The sequence below is a fragment of the Poecilia reticulata genome, linkage group LG12, assembly GCF_000633615.1.
Source record: "Poecilia reticulata strain Guanapo linkage group LG12, Guppy_female_1.0+MT, whole genome shotgun sequence".
NCBI lineage: Eukaryota > Metazoa > Chordata > Actinopteri > Cyprinodontiformes > Poeciliidae > Poecilia > Poecilia reticulata.
The window spans coordinates 19557539-19580427 of NC_024342.1; the positions used below are offsets into that span (position 1 = coordinate 19557539).

General features: G+C 38.6%; 2 protein-coding genes across 6 annotated transcripts in view; both read left to right on the plus strand.

Annotated features, from left to right (window-relative positions):
• Positions 1-11560, plus strand: part of znf462 (zinc finger protein 462) — a 54562-nt gene extending 43002 nt beyond the window's left edge. For 4 of the 5 annotated variants that reach the window (XM_008424432.2, XM_008424435.2, XM_008424433.2 and 1 more), the window contains 7 exons: positions 841-1038; positions 3996-4236; positions 4332-4471; positions 5372-5595; positions 6690-7098; positions 7429-7558; positions 7855-11560. In XM_008424432.2, the coding sequence (XP_008422654.1) occupies positions 841-1038; positions 3996-4236; positions 4332-4471; positions 5372-5595; positions 6690-7098; positions 7429-7558; positions 7855-8074 (1562 nt within the window). In that variant the 3' untranslated portion in view covers positions 8075-11560. The remainder of the gene's footprint in view (positions 1-840; positions 1039-3995; positions 4237-4331; positions 4472-5371; positions 5596-6689; positions 7099-7428; positions 7559-7854) is intronic. The other variant, XM_017307850.1, reaches the window with a different exon arrangement.
• Positions 11561-14731: 3171 nt separating this feature from the next.
• Positions 14732-21634, plus strand: rad23b (RAD23 homolog B, nucleotide excision repair protein). The gene is made up of 10 exons (XM_008424437.2): positions 14732-14932; positions 15577-15658; positions 16789-16868; positions 17116-17411; positions 17484-17536; positions 17894-18021; positions 19972-20110; positions 20216-20343; positions 20829-21008; positions 21149-21634. The coding sequence occupies exons 1-10, from the start codon at positions 14867-14869 to the stop codon at positions 21260-21262; spliced, it is 1266 nt and encodes a 421-aa protein (XP_008422659.1). The 5' UTR covers positions 14732-14866; the 3' UTR covers positions 21263-21634.
• Positions 21635-22889: the final 1255 nt, after the last annotated feature.

The following is a 22889-nucleotide window of genomic DNA, read 5'->3' on the forward strand; positions in this document are numbered from 1 at the left end:
ATAAAAATACAGTTTCTCAAGTGCTCTACCAGAAGCATTTTTAATTTATCTTGATGGAAATCAAATGCTAAAATCCTGGTCAGACTTTCAGTTCAGTGGAGAATTTTTCAACCACACCCAAATTCCTTCCACTTGGTCTCCAAAAGTCTGTATTTTCTTTTGTGCCATTTGAAAAGTTTCCATGCCCCTTAAGACTTAGAACTTTAAAAAAAATTAAAAATTATTGTTATAGCCTCGAACGTTAATGTATATTATTGGGATTTTATATGATACACCAACACAAAGCGATGTATAAATGTGAAGTGGAAGGGATACCATAAAAAGATATTTAACATTCTTGACAAAATAAAGATCTGAACCTTGATTAGGCTGTGCTAACACATTAATCTGAAACTATTTTATTAAAGCTACAGGGTCGAGAACCATTTTTGACAGCCTCTAACTGGATTGAATATTGGTTTTTGAACTGTCCAGAGCTTTAGATGTAGTTTTACAGCCCACTGCTGTCTGTGTTTCAGATTCTTGCTTGCCAGTATCTTTTAAAAACCACGTGTCATTTGCCGTCCAATTCACAATTATGTGCTATTTTGTGTTGGTCCCAAATAAATACAGTGTAGTTTGTGGTTGTAAAGTCACAAACGTTCCAGGAGTGCGAATATTTTTACTAGACACCACGAATACAAAAGGGAGCCCTAATGAATCCAGGTTGTCTTGCCTGTTACAAAATAATACAGATGACTTTATTTCTGAAAAAAAACAAAACAATCATTGTCAATTGTTTCTCTAATAATGGTAACAATATATATACATATATATTAACATTTGTTCATTTCCTTCCAGGTGAGCAGTACACATACAAGTGCTTGTCCTGCCCATTCTCCTCTATGACCATCAGCCAGCTGAAGGAGCATTCTCTGACGGACCACGGCGAGGTTCTGACCCTCCCGAAACTCCGAGCTGCCACCCAGGCTGCGCACGCTGCTATCAGGCTCCCCCGACAGGCTGCGCACACTGACCATTCTCATCTGACCACAGATGGTATAACGTCATCTTCATTAAGTTTTTCAATAGATGGGAGACTACTCGATAGTATCAGGTGGAGAAATTGAGACGTTTTTGAAGGTTTAGACGGTGATGTGCAGATTACAAAACGGGCCGGATGGAGATAAAAGTAAAAGTTGCCCTGTGTACTTTCTCATATTCTATGGAATTAGTTGGAAGATTCCCCCCCCTCTCCCCTCCCGCAAGTCGAGCAAACAAGTTTCACATCAACTATTTTCATTCCCTTTTTTATGTCAGACATCTCTATGCACTTACAAAGACAAAATCTGCTTTGGATTCTTGCCATCCAGGTCTCCCCTCGGTTTCGTCTTTGATGTCTTTTCTTTGCCGAATATGTTTAGTCGAAGCTGCGCTCCGGCTGCAGCTTGACACGCTGCTGTGTTTTTTTAGGTGTTGCCGTGTTTTTTTGTTGTTTTTTTTCTGCAGCAGCGGCGTTAGCTTGCAGGTTTTTCTTGGCAGCAGCTGTCACCTTGCTGCTGGAGCTGTGGAATCTTCCCTGGAGCCGGAGCAGTGCAGCATTCCTCAGTGCACCATCCACTGCTGTCAGCTGTGCACTAGCAGGACAAATGAAGCATTGAGAGAGAGCAGAGCTGACATATTGAATGTCTCCATGCTGCGTCAAACCAGCCACCTTCCGCTGAATATCTGAAATTCAGACTGAGCAAGTGTTTTTTTTTTTTTTTTTTTTTTTTTGTTCTTCCTTGTGAAGATTGCCTGGTCAATTGCCTCTGCTTTTAGAAGCAAAATCTGTCAGTAATCAAACTGACACTCGAACCTGAAAATATTTAAGCTGACGATGTGGCTGTGATTTTGATCAAGACCGTCAACAACTGCATGGTTCTCCTTCTTCAATGGCGGAAACAAGAGCTCCGGCTTTATTTCATTCAAATCACCACTGAATTTGCTCTGTTTCTGCTTTTTTTTTTATTATTTCCACAGTACAGAGAGGATAATAAAACATTAATCAATTGTGGTACATCTGAAATTCTCTACCTCTTCTGCAAATGTCTAAAATCGGATCTTAGAAAAAAAAATGTAAAAAGTGCAAGCTTTCCTTTTGTAGTTCTTCTCACTTTGAGTGCTGAATTCTGCTTTTCCTACATGGGTACATGATCTATTAGTGTGCCTTCCACTTATTTATTGATGTGTTGGAGGCTCAAAGTAGGACGAAAGCATGAGCCCAATCACTGATATCATAGAATATCATAGACCCTTGGGAGAGGGGGAAGGAGGATGAAGATGACTGAAGATGCTCATGCTTACTCTCTTTTCTTTATATATATATATATATATATATATATATATATACACACATACATACTTACGATAGTGAAATTGCGCAGTTTGACGCAGCAAATCAAGCCAGTGCTGTAGCAGTGGGTGGATTACTTTGTTTTATGCAAGATGTGTCTGGGTGTTCGTTTGAAGCTTAAGCTACACAAAATGTGACTTCAGTGACTTGAAGTTTCTGACTTGAAGTTTCGTTTTGTTTGTGGGGCAAACAGATGTTGTTTGATTTATGTTCATATTTTATAAGAATGACTCAACAACCTCAAGTCTGCTACACGTCAGCAGATCTTGTTTTGTCTTCGTAATGCGGAGCTCCGCTTAAGTTCCTCATGAATACATTTCAAAGGTGTGATTAGCACGGATACCGGTCGCATCATCAATAAGCAGAAAATATGTAAATATGTGTTATCATCCTGAAAGCTCTACAGGTTGATCATGCATAGGACAAAATAATTTTTTTGTAGTCTGGAGATGATGGAAATATGAATTTAAATGGATATTAATTTTGTCAATATAAAATACAGTATTTCAGTTCGAGCCAAGTTGTGTTTTTGTGTTTGCCAGTTCCAGAAAGAGCTAAACAGCTAAATTATAGCTAAAATTATAAAACCAGAAGTGAAGGAAGGTTTGTATTTTTCAGTCAGTTATTACACAGCCGAGGAAATTTAAAAGTAGTTTTGAACAGTGCAGAATTGTGAAATGGAAAAAAAAACAAAAAACTACTGGCTTTTTTAATTTAGGTTTTTTCTCCTTTATTTATTTATTTATTTTACAAGAAAGGCTGAAAAGTAGGATGTTCAGTCTCATTTATTCCAAACTGTGACATTTTGTTGTAATCACAGTTGCAACTTTGTTGGGCTATGTTTCCAGCTACTTTAATGACTGTTATTTCTGGACATAAATCTATTAGAAGTTATTTTTTTTATTCAACTAGAATGATGGAGAGGGCTGTGAACAGCCATTATCAGGTCTTGGTTGTAAAGGTCTGGACTCTGACCTGGCCATCATAAAACATGATTATGCTTTGAGCAGAGCCTTTCCATTTTATCTCTGGATGTGCGATTAGGTTGTTGTCCTGCTCTCTGCCCACTCTCGTGTCTTTAGGTGACTTTAACAGGACTTCTTATAGGATTGTGTTTTGTTTAGCTCCATTCCTTCTCTCATCATCTCTGACCATCTTCCCTATTCACAATTTTTCCATCAAGAAGCTATTTTCAGGTTGACATACAGTGTTGCTTTTAGCTGCAGCGTTTTTATGTTGCAGTGTAACGACGGCTTTCTTCCAACTGGATAGAAGTTGTTCCGTTCAGAAATTCTCCCACCTGAGCTGTAACTCTCTGCAGCTCCCACAGAGTTGCCACAGACTTTTGGCTGTTTTTCTGATTGCTTTTCTTGCCCGTTCTGCCAGTTTTGGTTTTGGTCTGCCAGGCTTGCCGTACTGTTTCTGTTTTAAAAGGATTCATTGGGCAGTGTTACACGAACTGTCCAAAGCTTAGAATATTGCTTTGTAAGCTTTCACACAGTCCTTCATTCTTGACATGTCTGGTGTTTGGTTTGCAATTAACAGCTGTAATTTCCTGAGATGAAATGACTTGATTTTTAAGATTGTAATATTCTCTCTCTTTCTCCCGCCTCTTTCTCAGATCCGTCGGACCTGGAGCCAGCTGATGTTTGCGAGGAGCTCAGTCGCTACAAGATGGCTTCCCGGAGTCAGATGTCTTCCAACTTTCAGCCCGGCGGCTCCACGCCGTGCGGCTTGCTCACGTGCGAGTTCTGCGAGTTCAGCTCCGGGTACATGCAGAGTCTGCGGCGGCACTACAGGGACCGCCACGGCGGCAAGAAGCTCTTCAAGTGCAAAGACTGCTCCTTCTTCACCTGCTGCAAGTGAGAGAAAGCTCTCGACCTTCTTATCGAAGCGCTCCCGTTTTTATTTTGAAATGTTACTAAGGGTGCAAAATCCGTCCGTGAATGTTTTTCAGGGATAACTTTTCACTGCATGTCGAGGCTGGTCACAACAACAGTGGAAGCGGGGATTTACCTAAGGAACTGCACTGCCCTCTCTGCCTCTACCACACCAAACACAAGAGCAACATGATTGACCACATTGTTCTGCACAGAGGTACGCATTACTGGCCATGGGAAATACGAGTTTTAAAGGAGTGGTTCGAGATTTTTGCTGTTCGTTTTTATCAGTGAAAACTCTCCTGTTGTTCCAAGGTTCCAACATACACATCGAGTAAAGAATTGATATAAGAAGAATTTTTTAACAGACACTTATTATTTATTTTTGACATGTAATGTATTTTTATATAAGGGTTTAATTCTACGATTCAATTTGAAATTCAGTTTTATCTACTCTGTTCAGCGAATGAAGCTAAGCTTAAGGCTTAGTTTAGGTTTAAAGAAATTTAGTTTAGCTTACTTTATTTTATTGTAACTTTTTTGTCTTAGTTTAGTCAAGTTTCTCTTTGTTTGGGTCAATTTGCCTTCATTTTCTCATTTTAAGTGAATGAAGGTCTTAAAATAAGGTTCTTGGTCAGGTCATTTTTACAGAACCTGCCAGTTCTTTAAACACACTAAGAAAATCCAAACCGAAGAAACAAACTTTCCATTAACTTACACTTTATGAATTTTCTGTGTTGGCAGTTTAGAAAAGTTTTATTTCTACCTGACATTTTTATGGTGGATGGAGAAGATTTTCAATAATGCGTCAACTGTAAGCCTCGACCTAGTGTGAATAAGTCAAACGTAAACGTTAACATTTTAGTTCCACAGACTGGAAAACTGCTGTTTCTTTACTTTTTTTTTCTTGCCTTGGGGTCTGTCGCTGGTTACCTGGCAACCTCATGGTGATGTCAACGATTACAGGAAGTCCCACAGTGCTCTGTTTGCTTTTCCTCACAACAGCCCACAAAATGCGCAGCGCTGCACACATATCTAATTTAGATTCACACAAATCTTCCTCCTCCTCTTCCCGTCTGTTAAGAATGAAACTAATTTTCACTTCCCTCTCCATCAGAAGATCGTGTGGCTCCTCTGGAGATCAGCCGCTCCAAGCTGTCGCGTCACCTAGAGGGCCTTGTGCTTCGCTGCCACAAGTGCACCTTCACATGCTCAAGTGACCATGCCCTGCAGCTCCATCTGCAGAAGCATGACGAGCTTAAGCCCTACCAGTGCCAGCTCTGCTACTATGACAGCAGCCGCAGCAGCCAGCTTGAGGAGCACCTTCGCCTTGAGCACAAGGTCAGTTGGAGACCAGTATGTGCGGTTTTGCATAGCTACATTTTCCATGGGTACACAGAAACTATGAGTGGACTTTCAATGAGACTTGTTGGGTGAACTACAACAGGGAGGTTAGTAGCAGCAGAAGAAATGCATCCCTCTGTAATTAGGTTAAAATCGGAGAAGAAAGTAAATGAGGCTGGACTTGGGATGTTTCAGAAAGGAGATTTTTCTTTGATGGTTGCAAAAACAAATGATCTCTTAGTGAAAATAAACTATCTTTGCCTTTGCCTTAAAAGGGACTCTGTATGTAAGATGACTTCAGCCTTTTATAACTAATGTACATGTTGTGATGTCATCACACATTTATGTTGCTCCGTTTATTCACTGGCAACGAGTAGATGTGTCGTAATATATTGGGTTTATTTAGTTTTTCTCTGGAGTCTAAATCCTTCAAAAGCCTCCATTTCTAATTAAAATTCTTTTAAAAGTGTGATGAAGAGAGCAGCACCGTTTCAGGGTGAAGCTAAAGAATTCAGAGATCGATCTTTTTGTGCTGAGAGCGTTGCAGAGCACCATTTACCTAATTCTTCAGCAGGTGTTTCACAAAGTGCAAAAGAAAGAATAACCTCTTTTAATCTGTTTCACGAGGTTCTAAAAAAAATCATCAATTTAATTAAATATATGTCTGAGTAACTGTGTTTTGTGACTCTTATAATTGTAGCTCTATTTAGTGCAAAAATTCAGGCCTTCTAAAAAGCAAAAGTTATCCCAAAACACTGAAGAAAACATAAACATTGCTTTTCACTCCAGTTTTTCTGATTATACAATTTTTAAACGTGAACCTGCTTTGCTTTTATATTTAATGTTCTGAACTTGTTTAGATCTGGTTATTCTAGCTTTTAAAAGCATGTAAAAGTCACCGAATGTTCCTGATTCAAATTAAAATGAAAGAAAAAAACCTTCTTTAGAAAAGCTTTGTTTAAATCCTGCCTTTAAAAAGTGAAAAAAAAAAGGTTGTTCTTGAAAAAGGCTCTTGAGTCGCAGTATTTTAAGCAACTCCAAATGAAATACATAATAAAATCTCTCAACGCTGACGTCTTGTTTCTGATCAGGTCATCCGTAACTTTGAGCTGATGGGCCGAGTCAACCTGGACCAGCTGGAGATGCTGAACGAGCAAGAGAGCAGCGCAGAGGAGGAAGCTGAGAGTGAAATTCTGGAGATGGTCGCGGATGGAGAGACTACCATGCAGGGGGAAGAGGAGGGGGACGACGAGGAGGAGGACGACGAGGAGGTGGACGATGACGATGAAGGAATGGAAATTATCAAGAACATGGTGGATGACCAGGAGGAGACAGATGACAAAGGCAGGGAGGAAAACATCAGAGAGGACGGGGAGAATGAGGCAGTGGAGGAAGAGGAGCGAGAGGAAGAACTGCAGGAGGAGGAGGATGATGATGATGAAGAAGAGGAGGAGGAACAAGAAGTCAAGGAGGTAGTGAAGGAAAACACTGTCCCCCAAGGTAAAACTCCACACAAAGGCACTTCTTGTATGAAATGTTTATGGAACATAAGATAATAATAATTTAACACTTTTAACAGTGTTAGAATGATAAGCTAATATTTAAAGGAGCAGCTATTTCCATCAGATACAAAGAGGTAGAAATGGCAACAACTGGTTGTGACTGAGCTGCCGGTGAAAGTAGCTAAACTTTTCTGTGTACCAACTTTAATTTTACATTTGCTTCAAGAGTTAAAAATGTGACTCGATTACTTATCGCTGTGATTTTCTTGGGCCATAAATGGCTCACTTTGCTCTGAACTTAACCATTTGTTTCAACTCCGTTTCCCAGAAGTCCTCGCGTCTCCCAGCAGCACCAGCTCTGGGCCAAGCGGCGGAGAGAAACGGCTTCCCTGCGAGTTCTGTGGCCGCTGCTTCACCAACAGCCTGGAATGGGAGAGGCACGTCCTGCGACACGGCATGTAAGTCTCAGCGCTGCTGCTTTTTTCTCTCTTTTTCTCCCTCTGTTTCTCTCTCCCTCTAACTATCTCTCTGTCTCTCACATGTTTGTTCTAAAAATGGACCAGAAGTTGACTTGAAGCTGCTAATTTCACTCTGGAAAAGTATGGGTTTTGGAATTTGCTGTAGGAGCCCAGGAATTAATTTGTTTTTATGGATTCCATCTGCCAAAGTTGCGCCTCCAGGAAGCTGAATTTTGTGTAAGGAATGCAACTAGTCTGACATGTCTCTCCTTCATGTCCCCCTCCTTCGTCTCCAGGGTAGTTAACAACACGCGCCTGGACACCGGCTCCACGTCAGCTGCTGAGGCCTCGGCTCCGTCCTCCAGTGACTCCTCTGTTAACGCGGACTCGAGACTGGACCCGGCCAGTAACGGCAAAGAGGAAGAAGATCCCACTGATCTCTCACTGACTAGTCAGAGCCAGTATGTGGAGGACAAAGAAATGCTTCACACCAAAATGGATCAACAGTCTCCTTGAACTGATTGTAGCGACTTCATGCTTAAAACAATTGGGAAAAATCAGCGCAGAAGCCTTTGGGAGGTTTAAATTTAAAGAAAAGTGACTTTTATCAGTTGGTGCATTAGTAGATTTTTTTTAGGTGTTACATATATAAGTATTAGGTTGTGCTGCATAAAAAAAAGCGTCTGAGCCCCTTTAAATGGGCAGTCCCCTTGGACAGAACTTAATATATTGGTAACCAATAGTGAACAGAACTCTTTTATCGCTGACATTCTGGTCACATCCACCAAGAAAGATCCCTACCTTGACGAAACCAAGCTATTTATGAAGAATATTGTCCAAATCGATAACTTAAAGTAAGCATTTTATTATTTCTAGCATCTTTTGGTGAATTTTACCTTTTTAAACCAACGACGGGTGAAAGAGGTAAACATTTGCACAGCGACCAGTTCTTACTCCTTGGTGAAAATTTGGGACTTTTTTTTTTTTTCCATCCTGTGTTAAATGTGTGGGATTATTCCTTAGAAATAATGGCACCTTAACCTATGTTAGTATAAATCAAAAGTCATCTTTTCCTCATTTTAGAGATTTTGAACATTTTTTTCAGCCTTTGTAGCAAATTGCTATAATCTAGGTCCCTTTATATTATATTATACTGAGTATAAGCCTTCAACCTGTGATGCCCGGCTCCTTTAACTTGTACTTTTTGTTTGACCTATTGGTGAATTTACACAACTCCCCGTTTATCCCTGTGAGATTCATGTTGTTAATAGACCTAGAGATATGATTCACGTGTCATATCTGTATTCATGTCCACTCAGAAATGAGCTGCAACTGGCTTAAAAAAATAATGGCCTCTTGACGAAGGCAGATTACACTTGTCTTTTCAGTGCTGATGGTTGGATTAGGTGTGTGCAACCACATCTGCAGAGACCCAGACAACATGAATCGAACTGCAGGTTCACTGGGTTACACCGTGCACAGAATCAGACCACAGTGGGTTCAGACCTCGTCTGTGTTTTGAAACCAGTGCCTTACAATAAAACTCCTCTACTGGCAAATATGCCAAATGGCTAAGTTGTTTAACGAAACCTAGAGTTTTAATACAAATACACACGTGTTTATCTATGTTGCTGTCCCCCACCCCCGCCTCCCGCAGTTGAAGACATCATTCAACAACCAGTTCTACTTCTATTGGTCGGACATAGCAAGCTCCTTCTTCAGTCAAGATTGGAAAGATACACACCAGTCCAGTGGCATTTTAGTCCTCCATTATCCTGGCCTAAAGCCCCCATGGCCTCCATGATCTTAGCGATCATTCCAATGCTGCTGAGTCACTGCAGATCTAGAGCCTGCAGGGAACATTCCACATGCTGGCTGATTTGGAGTAACGTAGTCCAGTCTTAGAGTAGTGAGAGCTGGTCTAATGCATCCTCAGTTCAACAGTCAGATTTCCATTGTCATGTTTATTGATACACTATGCTGAAATATAGTTGGTAAGGCTTAAACACGTTAACATTCGGGAGGGTTACACCCAGACAATACCGTTTATTAAAAATGCAATTTGCAATCTTAATTTTTAATTTTTTAATTTTTTTTAAGACTTAGATTCAATTCTGAGGAATAAAAGAGAAATTCTCTGCAACTTTAAGTCCGTTTGGGGCTTGATTAGCAGCCAGCTTTGCTTTTCTTTAGATGCCTCCAGTTTTCTTTTTCTTAATAATTGGCTTGCAAGTCCTTAAAAATCATATAATAAATTTAGGGTGGAAGCAGTTCCTGTTCCGTTTTGAAAAGAAAAATCACAGAAAAGACAAGTGTAAGCAAAACGGAAAGTTCCAGGTACACATATACCTGACTTTTCATAAGGTAAAAAAAAATACTGTTAATCTCTGATTCTGTGTTGATCAACATGTAGTAGTCCACATTTGTGTGCTGTTTTTTTTTATATGTTATTCTTATTTTTATTTTTACGATGATTTATCTTGTTGATCTTGGAAAAAAAGCAGAGATTGTATTTGTTGGAAGTTGCTGCTTAAATGCCCTGAAGCCTTATGAGACAATGGTTCTGTTCAATTCGTGTCCAATTTAAGTAAAACCGACAGGAAACGGTGAACAATCTGTTATAAAAAAAATACAAAAAACAAAACAGCGGATAGCTCTGATTTTAAAATTTGTTCAGGAGCACAACCAACGAGGCTGTGTTCTCAGTACCAAAATATTTATGAAGCCTGCTGTGTTTGCTGCTGTACTTGTCTTTTTTGAATATTATTATTATTATTATTATTATTATTTGCATTGAACTGTCAATGGAGATGGTGAATTCTAGGTTTGGACCTTGGAATCCTTGCATTATAGTTCAACATGTAGGAACCCAGGAAAGCTACATGTTTGCAGCCATGTATAGAAAACAAAACTCCTTGTTAAGTGTGTGAACTGTGGTGTTTCAGAAAGGATTAATCAACCCCGTTTTCCTTTGGGTGTTTTTTTTTTTTTATTATTATTTTTCAGGGGAAGAAAAAAAATGAAGATAACCTTTAGAGACTTTTCAATCTCAATTCCAACGTTATCGAGCTGTTGTACAACGTCTGATTGCAATTTTTTTGTGCAGCAAAGGAGTAGAAAGGAAGCATAAAAGGAAACTTATGCAGTTCTCAATAATCGGGCAGGGATGTTATTGTGGCGAATGAAGAGATGACGCACGCAAATAGTCCACTTGGAAGCACGAACTGCTTGGGTCCTCTTCCTGTGCTTCGTCACCATGTGGGTTTTTAGTCAGCCTATAGATGTAGCCGGTTCATGTCTCCGAAATCGTGTCGCTCCACTGTGTTCTCTTGGTTAACAGGAACGGCGGCGACTTGTTTAGACCACGTCTGCCTGCTCATAATCTCATGATCTTTCCAGTCAACAAGAAGTGAAGAAAGCAGCCCTTATCTGCTCCTCAGTTCCTGAAATAGCTTAAATCCAGTTGAGTTGGTGCTCAATTTTAAAAACTGTTCTCCCATTTTGCAGAACAAACTTGCCTCCCCTCCCAGAAGGGGAAAAGCCCGTTGGAAGTAGTTGTCGTAGGAATACAGTTTTATTTCCCGGCCCGGCGTAAACCAGAGGATGAGTCTGGACAAGTGTGGCCATGAAGCTGTCGGCCTGGTATAGTTCGTTGTTCCGTGATGATCTTTGATGAATCCTTCACTGTGTTCAGGATCCAGACTGTAAAAATCCCCAGTTTACCAAATGTCCCCGCCCCTGCTGAAGACACACTGGATACTTGTATATATGTTTAGTTTGTTTCAAAAAGCATTTCTCTTTTCAGACTGTTGTCTCCATAGTTTGAAACTAGAATCTCTCCTTGCCTTTTTTTCCTATATACATCTGATTACCTGATGGTGGGTTGTGATGTTGCCTAGAATGATTGTTTACAATTTTATTCCATTTATCTCTGGATATTCTGTAAATATTGTAATTCATTGTCTTTTTTTAACTTGATAATAAAGTTATCAGAATACTGAATGTTGTCTTCCTCTCTGCTCTAAATGTCCTGTAAAATGTTGTATCCTTGGAAATGACACACAGGAGAACTGAAGCTTATGATGAGGTTTGATGTTATTTTAAAGCATGACTGAAGTGTAGTGAAATCATCATTTCCTGATTTTAACTAAGGTTCCCTTCAAGAATGGAATTGGAGTTGGAGAATATCTCTAAGCGCTTTGCAATTCTAGGGAGTGGAAGTTTTGCCAATTAATCTTTGCAAAGCAAAGTCTTGAACAGAGAGCATCTGTAAACTGAAATTTCCAGGTCTGGCTGCAGATTCTCAGTTGGATTCATGTCTTGACTTTGACTACGCCATTCTAACATGAAATGAATATGTTGTGACTTAAACTCTGCTCAGTTTGTATGTTTAGAATCATCCTACCGAGAGGTGATTGAAGCTCCTATATTTGTCTCCATCGTCTCTGACCAGGTTCCCTGTCCTTGTTAAGGAAAATGATCACCACAGTATGGTGCTCCTTATGGCTCTCTAACAATTGTTTTCTTTTTTTAATTGCTTTCTTTTTGATCTCTGTTTAGTTTTTTTTTTTCTTGTTAGGCCATGCACTTTCCATTTTCTGACGGTGGATTGAACAGTAAGCACCCTGACCTGCCTGCTGTGTTCCTTGGTCTTTATGATGCTGTTTGATCTCCAATGTTCTCCCAACAAAACTACGAGGCCTTCACAGAGCAGCTGGATTTATACTGACCTTAAAACATCTGAAGGTAATAGGTTGCACTGGACTCTGTTTAGGGCCATCAGACCTGAGACTGGAGTCTGTATTATTTTATTCTAAACAAATGTTGAAAACAATGACTCGCAGTAATAACCTTTTGTGTTGGTCTGTCATATAATAGCCCAATAAAATACAGAGACGTTTGTGATTGCAATGTGTAGACGTTCTCAAGAAGTCATGGATGTTAAAAAGATTGCTTCGGTTTTCTTTTTGAGGGTAGGATCTGCAATCGGTGGCTCCAGTTTGAATTTAGAATTTAATGGTCATCGCATTGAGCAGGTCAGAAGTGAATTATTGTGGTTTTGTTCTGGATTCTCATTTAAAAATTGAAAAACATGGTGAAAATGATGAGCAGAGTTGCTAAAGCAAACCTTCATATACCTACATGTGCACCTACATTTAGACTAATTCAAGATTTTCCTTGATTTCATGTTGTAAATGGTTCCATGCACTAAATGATCATTTAAGTTACCTTGTGACATCCAGGTTTTATGCTAAATCAATCAAAATCTTGAACATAAAACCTGTTAGATTTCATCATGCTTCAATTTTGTAATTTCTTATGAATTTTAAATGTAAGATTGGGCTCCTCAGTTGCTCAGTGTTGTTGCAGTTCCTCTAGGTTTAGTAACTCATGGTGCATTCAGCAAGAATCGTAAGGTATCTTTTTGTGAAACCTTTTTTAGTCAAACCGCTTTTTTCTGTGCAAGCGGTTAATTGCATGGAGTTATTTACCCGAGGACTTCAAACTGATTAGACTAGCAAATTTTCAAAATAAAACAAAATGATTTTTTTTTTTTTTTTTTTTTTTTAAAGAAGACCAGGATTGCAGACATGTAAACAGCTTGACCATGGTGGTTCAATGATTGTCCTGATTTCATTGTGGCCTGTTTTAAGTAAGATACTTTTAGGATTTATGTGATTGCTATAATTTTTTACTGTCTTTAAAGGTATTCTATATTGCTAAATGCCCATCTGCAGTGATGTATTGTAAATTAATTAAGGCTATAAATATTATGATGGATAGATAGATGGAAACTGAATAAAATAGGTAAACAGTCACTGCGCTTGGTTGAGAAAGCCTGTCAGTAGCTTTCATTGGCTACACCCTTCCAGTCATCTGTTTTCCTCTGAACTACTCTCCACACCCTGCAAGAACCCCGCTGACCGAAACCACGCATGTTTTTGAGTATCTGTTCAAGACACTTAATCCTGCAGGGTAGATGTTTGCAGAAAATGGCTTCAAGTTTTCAGAAGCCTTATGGACACAGTTTCTTACTTTTTTTTTTTTTTTCCACTAAAATTCTAATTTTCACATCCTTCCCTACTCTGCCTTCTTAAGGTGGGGGAATGGGGGCTGAGTCTTTATTTCACATGTCTAACATCATCTCTTAAAAATATCTTTGAGTCACCCGGGATCAGATTGTAATCTCTGCAGCTCTCCACTTCAGAGAATGCCGATGGCAGACTGACGACCCCTGGAGACAGGAGCAGGAGACACAGTCACAGAGAAGGAGAGGAGAGGAGAGGAGAGGGGGAAAGAGGACAATAGTACAGCTGCCGAGTGGAGCAGCATAAGGAATGCCTGATGAGAGGATGTATAGGCCAAGGCCAGTGAGGCCACTGCTCCTTCTGTGAAAACGTGATAGAGGTGGGGGGGATAGCCTGAATAGAGAGGAGGATCTCAGGATGCGAGAAGAGCAGGCCAGAAAGACAGAGAAGTGGGAGATGAAGATTGACTAAGACTACACAATATTGCAGAACACCTTGAATATTTTATTTTTTGTACTTAGCAGCCCTCCTAAAGTGACCACTGGGCAACAACTTTGAAAAAAAAAAAAACAGCTTTACATAAAAGCTTTGAATATTGAGTGATAACAGGTGATTTAACAAGTGTTAAAGGGTTGTGATTGTAGGAACTTTCTTATAATTTTCTATTGCAACACAGACATAAACACAAGCCTTTTTTCCATGTTGCCCACTAGTCAGCAAACTGAAATAATGCTACTTACATACTCGTGCTGCCTGTCCTAACTCTTTATGTTCATGGTTACTTTGTATTAAAATAAATTAATTGTGGTAAGCATTTTTTTGTTTTTAACAAAATGTAAGTAAAGGGGAAATCTGGAATATATTCACTCAAGCTTAGTGCTGAATGAATGAGGTTGATTTATAGACTGGAAGTCAAATTAAATAAGTTGTATTTATACAATCGCTGACAAAAACACCATGACCAAATATCTAATTAGCTGTAAAAGAGAGTGAATAAACATGGGTATTTGACTAACATAGTTAAATAAAAAAAATCACTCAATACAGTGCATTAATATGACAATTTCTGAGTCAAATTGAATGCAAACACAACATAGGATGTTGTTCACCATCTAACCACAAGGTGGACCATAAGCACGATGTTTAACACACGAAGAAGAGAACCGAAAAGTCATGGCGGCTGACAGGTTGTGATGAGCAAACGAAAAAAACAGTGGAGTCTTTCAAGTTGGATTTAATCGATTTAAGCCAGTGAAGTGGGTAAAGCTCGACTGACAAGATGCTGATAACTCTGAAGACATTACAACAACAAACATTTAAAATTGACATCGATGAGGAGGAGACGGTGAGAGATAAAAATATAAATGAAGGGGGTGGAGTGGGAGTGGGATATGTCCTGGAACCGAGAACAGTTTTGGAATGTATCATAACAGGCATGTCCATAAGTAGGTTTGCGAAAATTCATGGAATGCTTTTTATGTATTTGTCCTCGATGCGTCCTACTTGAGCTTTGTATAATTATGTTACCATTTCTGAACTAGTCAAAGTAACTGACTTGTACATATTGAAAAAGTGACTTGTGTTATCAGTAATTAGCCGCAGCCCACGGGATGCTCCACATGATGTTTGAAATGATTTACTTACTAACTTTTATTTTCGGTGAGCTTATATGATGTTCTTTTTTCATGTACGGGGACTGCGTAATATTTTAATTTAACCAAAAGGAGACTATAACTATTTTTTACCTTTTAATTCGTCTCTTAAACTTGGTTTAACTTGGGTCGTTGTGGCAATTTCAGGAGGAAGCTGTTATTTTTGTAGGTGATATGTCACAGGGAATTTGGTTTGTTGAACCAGTTTTATGAGAGCAGGTAAAGTCACTTCCTTTATTATTCACGGCAACTAAACGGATGTTTTAAGGGTTGTAAACAATTGTGCAACATAACATGTGAACACCATTGTTAACGTTTTTTCATGTTTTTTCTATAGGTGAAAACATTAAAAGAGAGGATTGAAAAGGAGAAGGGGAAGGACATCTTTTCGATTGCAGCACAGAAATTGATCTATGCTGGTATGATATGTGCAAATTCATGAAATAATACATTACCTTCCCATGTTTTTGGAGTCTTTGGTAGAGATGTGTGAAAGTCTGGAAAAGTATGGGATTTTATTTTTCCAGGTTTGATTAAATATGGTGGGGAGGGGGGAAGAAGACAGGTGGGAAAAGGTCTGCAAACTTTACAATTCAAACAGCCATTTTTGCCCTCAGTAAGCTAATAAGTAATTTAGAGTTGCAAATATTACACAACTATTTGAGAAAGGGGAATTTATATGTGATAGATATTCATTATAAGAAGTTTGTTGTGATTTTTAAAGAACTGAACCTTTTTAAAGAACTTTTTCTGTATCTTTTTTTTTTTTTTAAGTCAGTCTTGTAAGGCATCACCAACATTTTGAGATGCCAAAATCTGCCAGACAACTGAAAGGACAATGATTTAAAACATGTGGCAAAATTAACACAGAGATTTCTGTCTTTACAGAAATCATTGTCCCACAGTTTTTCTGTCCCACAGAAAAGCTGTGGGACAGAAAAGCTCTGTCCCACAGCTTTTCTGTGGGACAGAAATCCCACAGAAAAGCTGCAGCTTGAAGAGAACAGAGTGACCCAGAAGTCAAAAGCTGATTGCATTAAGTGTTAAGAGCAGAGGAAATAACAATTGTGTCACTGAAAAAAGTAGTTTTTTCATACAGATTTTTTTCCCCACTAAATGAAGCTACCCACAATCCATGTGCAACTTTATTTTCACCTATAGATTTGATGGATTATGGTCAGCTTTATTTAGAAAGAACTGTAACCACATGGACAGTGCAAGATTAAAGAAGTCTCTGAGTGGTTAATAGTTTTATTAACTTTAAGAGGCCGTTGTTCAGACAAGTGATGCATATTTTGCTACATTTGTTTGTTTTCCATAGTAATGCTAAGTAATATGTTAAGATTTATCTATTCATGTTAAACACTGTTGCATACTCTCTCATATTTTTCTAATGTAATGGGACTGTAGCATTTTAGACTTCAATGTAAAACTTGAATTTTACACATTTGCTTTCCTAGAAATGATCTGTCATTCGTTCAACAGAGGTTTTGTTCATATAAAGTGTGCACCATTTTATATAATTGTTCGTTTTTTTGTGTTTTGGCAGGTAAAATCTTAAACGATGACACGCCTCTCAAAGAGTACAACATTGATGAGAAGAACTTTGTGGTGCTCATGGTGACAAAGGTTCATAATTTAAAGTTTCTCCAACTTGCTGTGTTTTTCTTTTTGAATTAGCATTGGCTGGTTTTCCATCATAGGATGAAAGCTGTCCAATTACTTTAGTCAGAAAAAAATATATTTTACTGTTTATTATCAATTTGGAGCAGCATAATTATGTAAAATACAACAGAGTTGATAGTTCGATCATAACGACAGCTTTTATTTGACGAAGATATTCTATGGCCTGTGATTTAAATTTTTTTTCTTCCAGCCCAAAACAGCCTCAGCCACCACACAGACTTCATTAACCTCTTCAGCTCCCGTCACCACGGCTCGTGCAGCTCCTCGTGCAGCTCCTCGTGCAGCTCCTTCTGCAGCTCCTCCTGCAGCTCCTTCTGCAGCTCCTCCTGCAGCTCCTTCTGCAGCTCCTCCTGCAGCTCCTCCTGCAGCTTTGTCTAGTTTAGATAATCCAGCAGAAACGACTCCCTCCGACAACAAGTCAGAGGACAAACAAGAGGAGACACCACCCATCTCTGAACCATCCTCCACCAGTAGTGGCAGTAGCGGGTAAGGATCAGACATTCACTCAATATCATTACGTTTTGGAGATATTGAGTATTTTCTTTTCTTTTCTACAAGCTCTGAGATTTCACCAAACTCCAACTTGATAAATGAAGCTGTTTCAACTCTTGGTAAGGCTGCATTTACATGTTTAGATGTTTGTTAGCTGTTCCAATGTACGCTAGGCACACATCTACATGTCCTCATGCTCTGCACTTTGAAAATGTGTTGCCTCTCAGTGAATCCTGTGAACCTGCATGTCTGAGAACTGCTGAGCATCAATTCTTTCTGATTTCCTTTAAACAATAATACTTTTTTTTTTTTTACTCAAATTGTTTAAATGGAGTTATGTTTTGTAGAAATAACTATCTCTCTTTCTGTGTCTTAGGTTTTTAAATTTTGTTTTAAAGAATAGAGATGAAAAGATTTGTCTGCACTGCGACTAAATCTCAGTTGCTGTATTGGCGACTGTCTACTCATTCCTTCAGTGACAGGTTCGTCGTATGATGCCATGGTAAATGAAATGATGCTCCTGGGCTTCGGGAGAGAAGAAGTGGTGGCAGCTCTGAGAGCGAGCTTCAACAACCCTGACAGGGCTGTGGAGTACCTGCTGTCGGTATGAGAAGCTTTGTGGTTGAAATGAATGAGCTTTTAATCATATTGCCAGATTGATGCATCACTTTAACTGATTAAAGATTATACTCCTTTGTGACATTTGCAATTTTGGAGCTTACTTTGCTTTCTCAGCCCATAGTTGTGTTAAAGGCTTGTTTTTTTTTTTGTTTTTTTTAACTTTAGATCAGATTCACATCATTGTTTTGTAGATGGTCATGTTTATGTATAAACTTTACAAGAGTCCCCAAATATTTGTTCAGAAAAATCTTCTACCCCTCACACTACTGTGGGTTTACCATTTCAATAGCACACAAAAACATGATGCTTTAGGTGAAAAATACAATATTGTAGTATGTAGTTTTAGCTTCCTATAAAACAGGCTGGCAAAGTTGGGTTTTTTTTGAGGGGGGGATATCAAAAACGTTACATTTGATGAGGATCCAACTTGTAGACATACTATAAACCACAAATATGCGCTACTGCCTTGGATTTTAATATGAAATTTAAATTAACAGGCAATTCCATTTAATCCCACAGTTGTGCCACTCACGATGGCAGCATGTTGGAGTAGCTCTGTTGCATTATATTCTGATTTCTTCCTTTTAACTTTTGGTCAGTGTTTTTCTGGCTGTGGCATTGCTTTTTTTTGGAGAATTATTCCCTCTGGCTTTGGATGCTGTGCAGCTGGAACAACTTTTGTTGATGCTGTTTTACTTCGAGGTCTACTAACCAGTGGAGGCCTGACCCCAAATAATGTTGCGTAATGTCATGGAAATGTACTCCCCTCAGCATGCTGGATGTTCAAGTAATGACAGTTAGACCTATTTTGTGTATTTATCAGCTCATCATTTTTTAGACAATATGCCAGTGAACTGTTAGTCAAAAATTATTGCATAACCATGGCAAACAGGCTGGGATTAGCTCAATAGAATGTCAAAAGTTTAAATAATACCTGAACTAGGAGCCCAAAACTCAGAGGAGTTTAAAAGGGGACTTCTTGGATGCAGAGCAGAACCAAAGAACAGAGAGGAGGAGCAAGTCCAAGCCAACTCTTCCATTTACGATAATGGACAAAGATCATATCCCCGACTGTAACATCACAGGCAGAGAGAGATTTAAAGAGGAGTGGCAAAAGCATTGAGATAGATTAGCAGTGTTGGCAAAAACTGGATGGTGTTATCTAGGAAATGTTCCCGTGTAATATCACCTCTGCTGCCTTGATATTGAGTAGTTAGCATGTCATGCAGGGATATAGAGCAACTTCAGATTCGTTGCAAAACTGACTACTACCTGAGATCCTTCCTGCCCAAAGCATCACTCTCCACAATCACTTTTTGAAGATACTTGGATGATATGAGTTAAATTTAATTTCTCTTTTGGATAAATGTAGTTTTTTTTTTTTCTATTTGAATTTAAGGTAAATGTCAAGCAATGACCCCAAATAATGTTATGTAATGTCATGAAAATGTACTCATCATGCTGGATGTTCAAGGAGTGACAGTTAGACCTATTTTGTGTATCAGCTCATCATTTTTTAGATAATATGCCAGTGAACTATTAGTCAAAAATGGTCAGGCGGTCAATTGGTTTTAAATATAGAACTAGAAAAGTAACTCACTAAGTTCTGATTCGGAGTTGGACTACATTTTACACCCTTCACCCAAATATTTATTCATATAATGCAAGCTTGGGTTGCATCAAAGCCAACACACATATTTTGTTTACTTGACAAAAGTGGTTTCAGAGAATGCAATTTATTTCTTGTACAAACCCACATGAAATCCATCTTCAAATGCATCAGCATCCATGAAAAAATAGGAAACAGTTTGACAGAGGTTTTAGTGTTCACTTGCAAAAAAAACTTAAAACTCTTACAAAGTACTTCTTAATCAAGATATCATCCCCCTTCTTGTTGATCTACTAACCAGTGGAGGCCTCCCTCCTTCCACAGGGTGTGTCATCCACAGAGCAGAGTCCTGCTCCAGGACCTGATACCACGGCGACTCCATCCAGTGGAGCTCCAGCTGCTCCCTCCGGAAGTGTTGACACTCCTGCCAGCACTGGATCTTCACCAAGCGCTACAGCAGGAAGTAGGTGGAACACCCCGATTCCAAAAACAAATGAGACACGTAACTCTGCTTTCTTTGCCAGTTTTCTTGTTCCTTGCTTCTTACAACTTTAATTTCCATTTCCAGCCAATCCCTTGAACTTCCTAAGAAATCAGCCGCAGTTCCAGGTGATGCGACAGCTGATTCAGCAGAATCCTGCCCTGCTTCCAACGTTGCTGCAGGAGATCGGCAGGGAGAACCCAGAGCTGCTGCAGGTGAGGAAGAGCCAGACCTCAACAGTATTTCACTTATAGATTAAGACTTTTATATTTTTATAGGGGATTTTTAACAAAATGACAGTTTACTCATCTATCAGTCTACTATATCCAGTGTTTAAAATTTCAAGTAATTCTTCTAATGACACATTGCAAGGGAAAGACGAGGGAAACCAAGCCTCTTGGGCATTTTTACAGTTGATAATACATTGCAGTGTGCTTTAATGGGATTTTGTGCAACAAATTAACCAAAAGTAGTGTGTGTTTGTCAAATGGGAGCAAAATGTTAAATAATTAGAACTGAAACATAATTTTGCTTTTGATTGCACAAAAAAATGGATCAACATTTTGAATTCGCCTCGTTTCTTTTTTATCACACTAATAGATTCCACACAGCCACATTAAAGCTCTTTTTTTAAACACTCTGTTCTGCGTTTCACTTTGCAACACTAAACTAGTCATGAACTTTTCATCCTGAATTATAGGAGATCAGCAGCCACCAAGAACAGTTCATCCACATGCTGAATGAGCCAAGTCCAGACCCAACTCCAGAAGGTGACGGAGGAGGACCGGGTGGAGCCGGAGGAGTGGGAGGTGGTACAGCTGGTGGGGATGAGATGAACTATATCCAGGTCACACCACAGGAAAAAGAAGCTATTGAGAGGGTGAGATGGAAGACGACAATGTCCGAAACTTGCTTTTTTTTTTTTTTGAAAATATCTAAAAACACTAGAGCTTAAATTGAAAAGGTTGATGGTTATTACAGTTTTGTTAAACTAACTTTCACATTTTGCTTCCCATCCAGCTAAAAGCCTTGGGTTTCCCAGAAGGACTCGTCATCCAAGCCTACTTTGCTTGCGATAAGAATGAGAACTTGGCTGCCAACTTCCTTTTACAGCAAAACTTTGACGACGATTAAGGGAGACATTTGTTTTTGTTGTTTTCACTCTTCCTCCTCCACTGTTTTGTTAGTCATGTTCAGTATATCTGCAAATAAGCCTTTTAATATCCAAAGTGTATTTTATTCCCCGGTTCCAAATCAAAGTTTCATGATAACACTGGATAATTCTCAGTTGGGAGCTGCTGTAAAAGGACAGGCTGTTGTTAACAGGATACAATGGAGTAGTGATTAAAATCCAATACTTTTGCATCAGAGTTTGCCTATGTGCCTTTTGTTTTATTGCTTGAGAACAACTGTTTGTTTGCAAATAATAGGGTAAATCTAAGAGGTTCTTACAGTATTCACTTGCTTCTTGAAAAAAAAACAATTAAATTGGAACCAATCAAGCACCATGTGTGTCACCTTCTGTTTGTCTTTATTTTTACATCATAATATATGCTACATTTTACAAATGCAACTCACTATATTTTTGTCTTCCCTTATATCAATTCCAGTGAAGAGACGAATTAGAGAGCATTTCCTGTTGTAAAAACAGGATGATTTAGCTGAATAAACCTGCAGAGGGCAACGTAGACCACAAAATGTTTCACATGATTTAACAGCTCCGACATGAAGACGTGCATCAAATGAATGTCGATACTATGTAAGTGTCCCAACATGGGTAAAGCTCGTATTTAATTTAACTACATCTTTGTTTTTGTCCCCTTTTAAAGCTTGCATACAATTATTGATGCCTTTAAATAATTCCATGTATACCAACTTGGAAAAAACCGTGTTATATGCTTCTAGCAGAATAAGGTAGGAAGGTAATGGTCAGGCTATGTATATACTGTAAACAAGTCAAAAATATTTAAAAATAATCTGGAATAGAAACAAAGTATGTTGAAATTTTGAGTATACTATTTCTAAAGTAAAATAGTTTTGATACATGTGTGTGTGTAAAATATAATACATACACGTATGTTCTTTTTGTGTTTAATTTAGGGGCATTTTCTTACATCTGTAGACACATAGATGGTTCATTTTCTGTTTTTTAAATTTTTTTTTTTTATGTTGGCTAATCCTGAAATTGTCATATTAATATGCACCATATGATTCTAAATCTGTTTTCCATTGAGAACTTTTTTTTTCTAAATTGTTGAGGTAGTATTTATTTACAGATGGTCTTTGAGAGGTTGTTGGATAACCTTTTTTTTCCAACATTTCTTTTTGCACTGTCATGTTACAAACTCATATCAATTTAACTGCAGTTTTTTCAGCTCAGGTGCATATTTTGGTTTGTTCTTGGACTGGATTCTGTTAAAAATTTGTTGTAAGACGCTTGCAGTTTGAATGACTTGCATCCTAAAGATTCCCAAGTTTTTGGAAGCACTGTTTTAAAAGAAATGAACAAAATAAAACTCTTTCACAGCCTCTACTATGAAGATCCCAAAATAAAACAAACGTCGCTGAGTCATTAACCAGTTAAACTCGGTTTACTAAGGGAGAGTTTAATTTTTGTCATTAACCCGCTAACATGGGAATATTCAAACAGCAGTTTTATGCACACAGCAGTGTACAAACAAGAAACGAGAATACAAAGACCGTCTTTCTAGCTTCATTTTGTGTTTTTATTCATATTATCTCAGCAGAGAGCAGAAATCAG

Excerpts from the sequence above, each read along its gene's own strand:
- rad23b (XM_008424437.2), top strand. The coding sequence starts at position 14,867 with ATGCTGATAACTCTGAAGACATTACAACAACAAACATTTAAAATTGAC. Across the intron at positions 16,869-17,115 it reads TGGTGCTCATGGTGACAAAG|CCCAAAACAGCCTCAGCCAC; the intron begins GTTCATAATTTA and ends TTTTTCTTCCAG. Across the intron at positions 17,412-17,483 it reads ACCAGTAGTGGCAGTAGCGG|CTCTGAGATTTCACCAAACT; the intron begins GTAAGGATCAGA and ends CTTTTCTACAAG.